Genomic DNA, 11,533 nt, shown 5'->3' with positions numbered 1-11,533 from the left:
AGGGTGGAGAAGAACAGCACCAGTAACAGCTTCCAGTGTACATCCAACTTGGTAGTCCTCAAAACTGACACTATGAAGAGGGTGGAGAAGAACAGCACCAGTAACAGCTTCCAGTGTACATCCAACTTGGTAGTCCTCAAAACTGACACTATGAAGAGGGTGGAGAAGAACAGCACCAATAACAGCTTCCAGTGTACATCCAACTTGGTAGTCCTCAAAACTGACACTATAAAGAGGGTGGAGAAGAACAGCACCAGTAACAGCTTCCAGTGTACATCCAACTTGGTAGTCCTCAAAACTGACACTATAAAGAGGGTGGAGAAGAACAGCACCAATAACAGCTTCCAGTGTACATCCAACTTGGTAGTCCTCAAAACTGACACTATGAAGAGGCTCAGGTCTTTACTGGACTGAGAATAGTCTACACAACTAGGTGCTTGTATCTGAGAAAGAAGTTGTGAAACTTTCACGGGTCTGACTGCAAGTGTTTACGTGAATGGGCCAGTGAGCTTGTTGGCACGAGTGATTGCAGTAACTTGTATTCCAACAGCAGTAGAAATGAGCCTCCTTGCTGCAGTTAGCACACTAAAACAAAAACCAACAGCTCACAATTCAAAACGAATACCAGATGAAACAGAAAACATGAAAATAATTTTCCTCAAGTTCAAAACTTTTAAATAACATGAATTTATCTTTTATCTACACCAATTTTCTGTTGTAATTCCTAATAAAAGAAAGCTGAAAAGACATGTACATACAAGTTAACATATTAACTGAAGTGTTAAGTTTAAAGTTGAGGTTTATTGTGAAGAAATTAAAAAATAAAAACATTTTATATTATGTTTGGTTGTAGAGTTCAGTTTGTCCAACTGTAACGCAGTTTTTCACATGACAAACTCCTTTAAGTACCTCTGTCTTTCTGTAATTTTCTTGAAGTTTGTAGAATATTTTGAAAAGTTTACGAACGATGTATGTAATGAAACATTAATTAAGCCAATTCAACATGTAACCATACTTATGGCCAATTAACATGATGGTTTTCACATACAAAACATCATCCATTTCTGTAAGGTTAATTAATAAAACTGGTCGTTTTGTTGTTGTTGCTTTTAACACAAACTAATATTTCAAACTCTGACTAAAGCCAATTGACAATCACTTTTACATGTAAACCACTATTCAATACCATCTAACAATTTTTTTACATGCAAACTATTATCTAATACTGACTACAACTAATTAACATTATTCTCGGTTTTTTACATGTAAACCACTACATAATATCTAAGGTTAATTAACAAGATTGTTTTTTTACATGTTTGCTACCAGATACAAACTGCTATCCAATGCTTTACAGTTTTAGGCTACTGTTTCAAAATACTTACTCACTTCATTCTGAAAATTAAAATAGTTTAATGTTTGTTTGTTTTTTGAATTTTGCGCAAAGCTACTCAAGGGCTATCTGCACTAGCCGTCCCTAATTTAGCAGTGTAAGACTCAAGAAGGAAATAAGACTAGAAGGAAAGCAGCTAGTCATCACCACCCACCACAACTCTTGGGCTACTCTTTTACCAATGAATAGTGGGATTCACCGTAACATTATAATGCCCCCATGGCTGAAAGGGCAAGTATGTTTGGTACTATGGGAATTCGAACCCATGACCCTCAGATTAGGAGTCGAATGCCTTAACCCACGTGGACATGCCGGGCCAAATAGTTCATGACAACTAAATAAGGTATAAGAATTAAACTACAACCACAACAGTATGAACAATATTTTAAAATGACTGAAATAAAAGGTTTACAGAATTTTTATTTTCCTTCACAACTTGATTCTTTCCTATGTTTATATCACTAAAAGTATGATACATCTGTACTTGAGATTAGATAGATTAAATACTTTTATATATTAAGAATGTGATGCAAATGGTGACACCTGCCCAAGCTTTTGTCTGTCTTCCACATGAAAATCTTGTACAGAGGCAAAACTCAATATTCAGTTTAGAAATGACAGGAGAACAGACACGAATGATTTTCATGCCATATTTTACTTCACAAACAGGATATTTTACACTAAATAGTTAGGAATTAGTCACACGACCACTCACATATCAAAATGTGACATAACTTAAAGAATAAAACTGTTGATTTACCATATGTTATTCTTGTGTGGCTCTTAGACAAATGAAACACTCGAGAATTATATTTCATGGTGGGTGGAACAAGTAACTCAGAACTTTAGCTCAGAGTAAAACCAAAAGTGCAATACATTTAACCTTTTTAAAGTAAATAAAATAACTTGATAGATTAGCATAAACTTCCCCCATCACTGGGGTCAAGTACATTTGTTTGTTGTTATTATACATTTTATGTACTGACAAGAAATTTCACTCCCAAACACGACAGAAATTTACATTCCATGGTAAATTCTAATGATGCTAAATTGGAAACAGATAAAAGTTCAGGAACAGACACTATTTATAAGGTATTTTTCAGAACGCTAAAGTAGTGTGGTAGTAATTTTTAATGGCGGTATTTCAGAAACTCTGTTTATGCCTGTCATTACTGCCAACAAAAGTTACATTTTCTCAAGATACAGACCTCATATGACCAATGGTAAATCCTTTTATGTGATTCCTATATTTTCCTACATTATATCTTATTGGTAATGCTTTTTATACAAGATTTCTCTATGTCATTACTTGCTATATTGCTTCTGTACCATTAATATAACGTCAGATCAACTGTAATGCTTTCTCATCCTTGTATTGTCACACACAAAAAAAAATCTTCCAGATGAAGCAATTCATGATGATGAGAAACCCACTTGAAGTAAAAATATATCTCGGGGTGGCTGATGTGAGTATTGACACTTTTATCAGGAAACAGGTTTACTAATAAAGTTACTGCTATAGAATCCAAGGAGATTTTCATCAAGACTGAAAACGTATATTTTCACTAGCATACTTTATTTGGCATTCCCAGTGACATTAATGTAGTTGTTATCTTATCCAGTATTACTAACTTACTAAACAAAAATTAACTTAAAACTAGCAACTTATTCTACTGTATATTAATACAGACATAAGTAAGTTTAATTTCCTGCTATTGGTTTTAAAGAAACAGATAAATATAAGTGAAATTTTTACAGGTTAAAACTCTCCTTCTACAAAAATTACATGTAATGTAACTAATACAAATTTGTGTTAATAAACACATAAAAATTGTATCCAATCTTTATCATACAAAGCTAAAAATTAGCAATAAGTTATTACTGTCTATGAACAACACAAAGTTTACATTCTTACACAATATCACTGTCTATGAATAACACAAAGTTTACATCCTTGTAGAATATCACTGTCTATGAATAACACAAAGTTTACATGCTTGTAGAATATCACTGTCTATGAATAACACAAAGTTTACATGCTTGTAGAATATCACTGTCTATGAATAACACAAAGAATATCACTGTTTACATGCTTGTAGAATATCACTGTCTATGAATAACACAAAGTTTACATGCTTGTAGAATATCATGTCTATGTAACACAAAGTTTACATGCTTGTAGAATATCATTGTCTATGCATAACACAAAGTTTACATGCTTGTAGAATATCATTGTCTATGCATAACACAAAGTTTACATGCTTGTAGAATATCATTGTCTATGCATAACACAAAGTTTACATGCTTGTAGAATATCATTGTCTATGAATAACACAAAGTTTACATGCTTGTAGAATATCACTGTCTATGAATAACACAAAGTTTACATGCTTGTAGAATATCACTGTCTATGCATAACACAAAGTTTACATGCTTGTAGAATATCATTGTCTATGAATAACACAAAGTTTACATGCTTGTAGAATATCATTGTCTATGCATAACACAAAGTTTACATGCTTGTAGAATATCATTGTCTATGAATAACACAAAGTTTACATGCTTGTAGAATATCATTGTCTATGAATAACACAAAGTTTACATGCTTGTAGAATATCATTGTCTATGAATAACACAAAGTTTACATGCTTGTAGAATATCATTGTCTATGCATAACACAAAGTTTACATGCTTGTAGAATATCATTGTCTATGAATAACACAAAGTTTACATGCTTACCCATTGCTTTTTCTTTGTGGCTTCTATTTCTCTTTCTTTCTCCATTGCATGTATTTTGTTTAAATTTTCCACACACGTTTTTTGTTCATGTTCCCAACTACTTCGTACTTCTAATAAAGTTAATTCTAAAAAATAAATATGTATATTGTAATGGATTTGCTGTTATACATTTATTTTAAAATCTACATTTGTTTCATTTTGATGCATGTGACAAATTGTTAAATGTGTCTTTCAAAGTCTCGCCTGTTCTTTAAATTTGTAGAAGATTCTCAAGAGTGAGAATTAACAATATACATTTCATGATAACACTAGCATATCTTCAAATATTGTTCAACATTCAAGAATTTCACCTAATTGGTATAAAAGCCTGGTGAAACAACATTGTTGGTCACATATAGATAGTATGCTATAAGACTCAGAAGCTACAATTATGGTTAACACCTACTGATCAAAAACTACAGAATTTGACCAGGAATGTTTATAGATTTTGAACATTACAAACCATTCACCTTTACTAGATTAACTTTGGACATTATTATTTCTAGGAGGACATTAAATATCTTCGTCAGTAAAATCATCAGCTTATAATCTGCATGATGCCAACCAAGAGAACCAACACAGAATTAACTTGCTTGTTGTGGGCCTGGACCATCAATAAAAACATTCAGTTCTAGACTAGACAGAAGACTCAATGTAGCTTGTAAAACTACTGTATATAAACCAATATTTATAATAACTGTTTCTAATAACCATTATTATAAACTGTACTATTGTTTGTAAATTGAAATATACATGTGTTACAAAAGAAAATTGTGTGTATCAATCTTGTTGGCAAATAACATAAATTTAATACATATTGAGATTCAATTAACTTTTAAATTAAATTTAAAATTCCTGGTTATTTGAAATCATAATACTTTAAGATATGTAACAATAAATCAGAGACTCCTCCGAGATAAATTATAATATGTAACAATATTAAGTCACATGCTAAATATTCTGTCAAAACATGTTTTCAACATGCAGAGTGTAAAATGAAAACTTTCTAATAATAAAACATGGTCTTGCCTTTTAAGTTATAAAAACTGTTTAACACCTTATCAGTGATCAGTTGATCTACATTTTAGTTTAGTCTCAATCAGAACACAGCATAAAGTTCATTTTACCTCTCTTCATGTTAAAAACAGCAGATGTATCTAGAACGTAAAAATTATATTTCCTATCAATACATTCAAGACTCCAGCTGATTCTTTGGTGAAATACATACAAATTATAACTTTCCCTAAAAAGAACACAATGGAAGCTCCCCTTTCATAACACTTGTAATAAAAATATTCAAATGTTTTTTTTTTGTTTTTGACTGTTCAGTCAGCTTTTGTCACGTTCTATGTTCACTGCAGTCAGATATTGTCATGTTCTATGTTCACTGCAGTCAGATATTGTCACGTTCTATGTTCACTGCAGTCAGATATTGTCACGTTCTATATTCACTACAGTCAGATATTGTCACGTTCTATGTTCACTACAGTCAGATATTGTCACGTTCTATGTTCACTACAGTCAGATTTTGTCACGTTCTATGTTCACTACAGTCAGATTTTGTCACGTTCTATGTTCACTAGTCAGATTTTGTCACGTTCTATGTTCACTACAGTCAGATTTTGTCACGTTCTATGTTCACTACAGACAGATTTTGTCACGTTCTATGTTCACTACAGACAGATTGTTCGGTCAGCTTTTGTCACATTCTATGTTCACTGCAGACAGATTGTTTGGTCAGCTTTTGTCAAGTTCTATGTTCACTGCAGACAGATTGTTCAGTCAGCTTTTGTCAAGTTCTATGCTCACTGCAGACAGATTGTTCAGTCAGCTTTTGTCACGTTCTATGCTCACTACAGACAGATTGTTCAGTCAGCTTTTGTCACGTTCTATGTTCACTACAGACAGATTGTTCAGTCAGCTTTTGTCACATTCTATGTTCACAACAGACAGATTGTTCAGTCAGCTTTTGTCACGTTCTATGTTCACTACAGACAGATTGTTCAGTCAGCTTTTGTCACGTTCTATGTTCACTACAGACAGATTGTTCAATCAGCTTTATTGTATTCTATTCCTGAGCTCAATTTTTATTCATTTCAATTTTTAAAGCAATCAAAGTAATTTGATACCATTATAGATAAATGTATTCTCAGTACTATCTCAGTGTTAGGAAATGTTTGGAAAAACATATCTATGGAGAGAGAGAGGAACTTTCTTAAATCCACTGATTCTATTGATTCAGAGCACGTGACTAAATATCAAAGCTCCAAAATTGTCAATATTGAAAACTGGATTTATGCGTTTACTAGGAACTAGCATTGAGCTAAAACAGGAATTTGTATTTTAAGTACATAATGTCTATGGTACCTCCACCCTTATTCCCTTACTTTTTTCTTTTTACAATTCTTCCTATTTGCAGGTTTTCAAATTCCCAGTTTTGTATTTATCTTGTAAACTATTATATGAGAGCATCATGTTACATTAGAGCCTATATTTTAACCTACTATGATTATGCTTCATTTCAACAACTTCTTGATCGTGTAACCATCTCAACTTCTGTATTTCCTGTTCTAAAAAACTGACCCTTTTTGTCAGGCTATCTACTTGTCCAGCTTTGTCCAACAGTGACTTCAACTATGATATAAAGATGAACATATAATTATAATATTTTTACAGCAATAAACAACAACAAATACATTCTCATTACTTAAGAAATTACATCCCTGGCATTTTAATAAATAAATATCGAAGAAACAAAACTGTTTTCTTTACTAGAATAGAGATTCTGTTAATAAACACTTGGCAATTTTGCAAAACTAACTTTACCCAATATAGCTAAATACCACCCATAAAAAACACCAGTTAATAGAGGGAAGATAACTTGTTTTTTTCCTATGTATATTAGGAGATTCTGCCAGGATTTTCTTTCAAGATCATTCTTCCCAGTTTTCAACTTTTCCTCAAGGCATGTTTTGAGATCTTATCTAATAATTTCCTTGGTGTCCCTAGTGAATGAGTGACTTTTTAATTCCTGTTTTTATTTTATCTCTCCCCTAATTTTTAACTTTCTTCTCAGTTATTTCCACTTGCACAGCTGAATTGCATAAGAAATGAGAGAATCAGAGAGATGAAAATTAAAATAACACAATGTGATGCCCAAAGTAGAATACAGTACTTCTGTAAGGTTTGTTAGTTTTGAAGTAATAAAGCATCTAGCACTTTGCATAACACTCATCTCACTACACCATAACTTTGGACTAAAGTTAATAAGTCACAAAGTATTTAACATAAAGATACTCAAACTACCCTTTCTTAGGGAAGATTAAATCTTCTGATTATGACTCTTTCTGGTTATTTCATTTTTGCAACTTAAAACATTTTACCCTACATTAGCACTGTTGATAAGAGGGCTTGTTTTCTAGAAGCTTGTTGACTTTAGGTGATCAAATCCAGAGATAACTGTGAAGGTATTGCTTAAGATACAACAGCTTGTATGTGCACTACTAGCTGTGTTACTAAAGTGCAATGCCCACACTGCTAGTACAGCAGAAAGTCTGCAGGTTTACAATGCTAAAATCAGGGTTTGATACCCCTCGGTGCAATCAGCAGATAGCCCGATGTGGCTTTGCTATAAGAAAACGCACACTAAAGTGCAACTTTAAGTTCACATTTAATGAAGGGTGTAGTATTTTTCCTTTCTAATATCAATACACATTTTCCATTAAAAACTACGAAACATTTTACACAGATATAAGGAGAATGTAATTAAATATGTTTAAACTTTGTTAATTCTTTAGTCTCAGCTCTGTAGTCCTAACAAACTGATATGTTCCATTCTACACATTATGCATGTATAAATATATTCAATTTGATCGCTTGCCTTTTATTCAACATTATGTGTTGTAACACTTGAAATTATATTCACAGATAGTTCTGGGTTAGAGATACAGCTTGTGACAATACATCATATAATCTCTATCATTAAATACTGTTTAAATGTTAAAACTGTTTATTACAGTTTATGTGAAATACAAAAATGTATTCTGAAGACGGCTGGTACAAGTATTAAAATAAAGTATGTGAAATATAATTTTTATGTTTTTTTTAAATGCGAAGTGCAGGATAGGAACAGATAAACAGTGCAAAAAAATCCTGGGTTTCAACACTATTTCAGTTTTAATACAGTTAGATGTTTATAAAAACTCATCACTGACATGACAATATTGAAAAATAGTAGAACGTTTAGAAAAAAAAAAAGGGGGAAATATGTGATTTATGGATAAGTTACTGCAGTTTGTTAATTCGTTAAATTTCCAGTAGAGAACATAACCCTCAGGAACAGAGACTTTAGCTACAGCATAGTAACAATATTGATGCTGCTTGAAATTAGATCAATTTTTACTGGTATTAGTATCAAAACAAGCAAGTATACCGAATGAAAATCCTATACTCAGGTCTCAGTAAAATACAGTGATATACTTTCCAATACAAATATAGTTATATATATGTTTGTGTTTGTTTACTTCCAACAAACTAAAATAAGCCAAAACAACAAGTTAACAAACACTGAACTGCATGAACAGTTTGGTGTCACAGTTTACAACGTATAATAAAAATAAAACCCATATCACACAGTAAACACACATGTGTATTGTAGATCATAAACTTACCTCAGAGGAGGGTATATCTGACTCCTTTTTTCCAAGCACCTCTAGAATTTTACCCTCATCCCAAGTGGTACCTTTATCAAGAAAGTAAATATTGAAAGTTAAAGTTACATTTCAGATAACGTAAAAACTTTTTTAAAAGGTTTACTGGCCTATTATTTAATAGCAATGTTTTTCATCTCATGTGATAACCTAAGCTAGAAAAGATCAAAACAATAAACACAAATAATTTCTGTGAACTCCATATATCTGGTATCTACTTACCTGCAATAAATATCTCCATGCATCCAAAGTAAAAAGTGCACAAATTCCACAAACCAAAAAAAATCAGACTACGTTTTTAGCAAAATTTTCCTCTGGAAACTTATGGAATACTTTGTGCACCTGGTTATGACAGTACTTAACACACTAACTGGTTATGACAGTGCTTAACACACTAACTGGTTATGACAGTACTTAACACACTAACTGGTTATGACAGTACTTAACACACTAACTGGTTATGACTTATTGATCTACCAAAACTGGTTATGACAGTGCTTAACACACTAACTGGTTATGGTTATGACAGTAACACACTAACTGGTTATGACAGTGCTTAACACACTAACTGGTTATGACAGTAAGTACCAACACACTAACTGGTTATGACCTGGTTATTATAACTGGTTATGACAGTGGTTATGTTTTAACTGGTTATGACAGTTTTTTTATGACAGTGCTTAACACACTAATTAGTAATAACTGGGTTGTTATGAAAATTACAGTACTTATGCTTATTGATCTACCAAAAACATAAGTACCATATTTGCCTGATTATAAGGTGGTGGGTTTTTTTATTAGTAATTAGGTTGTAAAAATTCAAAGCTGACTTGTAGTTGCAGCTGACCACATGAGCCCCATCCTCAAACTCTAGCTTGTATCATTCCAGAATGTCCAGATAACACACAGACTTGAGGTCATTGCCAGTTCTTGCAACTAATCCTCAAGCACTGTTCAGTTATAGTAATGAATTTTGTGGACTTAAAAAACAAAACAAAAAACATTATGACACTTTTTTTTCTTTCCCATTGTTTCTAAAAATGAGGGTTGCCTTATATTAAAGAATACTCTGTAATTAGGCCAATATGGTAAACGTTTAGCAAACAAATTATGAAATGTGATTCATAAGTTAGTAGTTTTATACCCAACAATATTTTGATATGAATGACACATCAACAAAACATAAACACCTTCACAGAACAATACATTTCATAACGTAGCCCCCCTGCTAGTACAGTGGTATGTGTACAGATTTACAACGCTAAAATCAGGAGTTCGATTCCCCTCGTTGGGCTCAGCAGATAGCCCGATGTGGCTTTGCTAAAAGAAAACATACATTCATAATGTCTACACATTTGCTATGTGAAAGAAATTGTTAAATAGTATTACACCAACTGTTAGGCAAACACTACAAAGATACCCACCTTCTGAAACAACACTGCTTTGTGACCTTGTACCTATATGCAGGATCTCTGTAGCTCCTTGTGATGAGGAAAACGTTTCTGATTTCCCCATATCAACTTTAGTATTAATGCCATCAAGTACTGGTTGTTTTCTGTAGTTCTGTTTTACTTTTGTTACATTTACTAATCTATCCTGTCTTTGAATAGTTTTTCCTGCCAAACTGGAAGCACAAACATTTCTTACAGCTCCATTTGAATTTTCTTGTACTTTGATTTCTTCTGGTCTTTTGTCGTCTAACTGTAACTGCGTGCAATGCACGTTAGATGATTTTACTTCTGTTTTATCTCCCTTCAATTCACCTTGACTACTAACCACTTCCTTAGTATTTGCCTCACTGTTATGATCTTCATCTATTACAAGTTTATCTTCTGCTAGCTCATCATCACCACCAGAATGCAATCCGCCTGAAGTTCGTTGATTTTGTTTATTTTCTATTTTAGTCACTGATGAAGTACCGTTTTCAGTTAGAGAGCTATTTTGTTCATTTCGAATCGATGTATAATTTTTGTTACTGTCATTTTCAGTTAAACTGACAGTTTCATGACTAGGGTGAGGATCTTCTTTAAGTTTTTTGGACACAATAATTTTTTTTGACTGTTCTAAATACCTTTTAGGACACCCTCGTTTTTTCGACGAATTTTTTTCTGAACTGTTACTTCTAGTAGAAGTTTGTACCACACCATTTCCTTCCTCTTTGACTTCCATTTTTCCTGATCAAAGGAAGACATTAATTATCATCAAAAAAAGAAACATTTTAGCTAATTAAAGTGTTGATAATACAGCTATTAATATGACCATCATTAACAATGCAATAATAATACATTATTATTATAATAAAACTAAGTGTCATAACAGAATAAATAAATGTTAACTATAATTAAAGCTCTTTGGAAGCAAAATATTACTTTTCTTCAAAATGTATAAAATATAAAAAGTCAGTGCAAATTGTGTAGGTGTGTGTAAATGGTGTTTCGTATTATTATAAATTTAACATTCTGTTGTTTAATATTCAATTTGGATTTGCTTGATGAATACATAATTTTGTATTTAAAAATTATTCCCATTATTTGCAGTACATTCTTCTAGAGAAAAAAAAATTTATCTTATAAAGCTTTAAAAAGGCTTTTATTTTCTCATAGAATGTAGCAAGTTTGTTTTCATTATTATTATTATAAACAAAGTTGTATAT

General features: G+C 32.1%; 1 protein-coding gene across 2 annotated transcripts in view; it reads right to left on the bottom strand.

Annotated features, from left to right (window-relative positions):
* Positions 1–278: 278 nt before the first annotated feature.
* Positions 279–11,533, bottom strand: part of LOC143246594 (uncharacterized) — a 41,654-nt gene continuing 30,399 nt past the window's right edge. For both annotated transcript variants that reach the window (XM_076493587.1, XM_076493588.1), the window contains 5 exons: positions 10,305–11,054; positions 8,842–8,912; positions 6,676–6,805; positions 4,133–4,257; positions 279–585 (listed from right to left, as the gene is read on the bottom strand). In XM_076493587.1, coding sequence (XP_076349702.1) covers positions 430–585; positions 4,133–4,257; positions 6,676–6,805; positions 8,842–8,912; positions 10,305–11,054 — 1,232 coding nt within the window. In that variant the 3' untranslated portion in view covers positions 279–429. The remainder of the gene's footprint in view (positions 586–4,132; positions 4,258–6,675; positions 6,806–8,841; positions 8,913–10,304; positions 11,055–11,533) is intronic.

Source organism: Tachypleus tridentatus, chromosome 3, assembly GCF_004210375.1.
Source record: "Tachypleus tridentatus isolate NWPU-2018 chromosome 3, ASM421037v1, whole genome shotgun sequence".
Taxonomy (NCBI): Eukaryota; Metazoa; Arthropoda; class Merostomata; order Xiphosura; family Limulidae; genus Tachypleus; species Tachypleus tridentatus.
The sequence above is the reverse complement of the archived record's forward strand: the minus strand, read 5'-3'. Positions and strand labels throughout refer to the sequence as shown.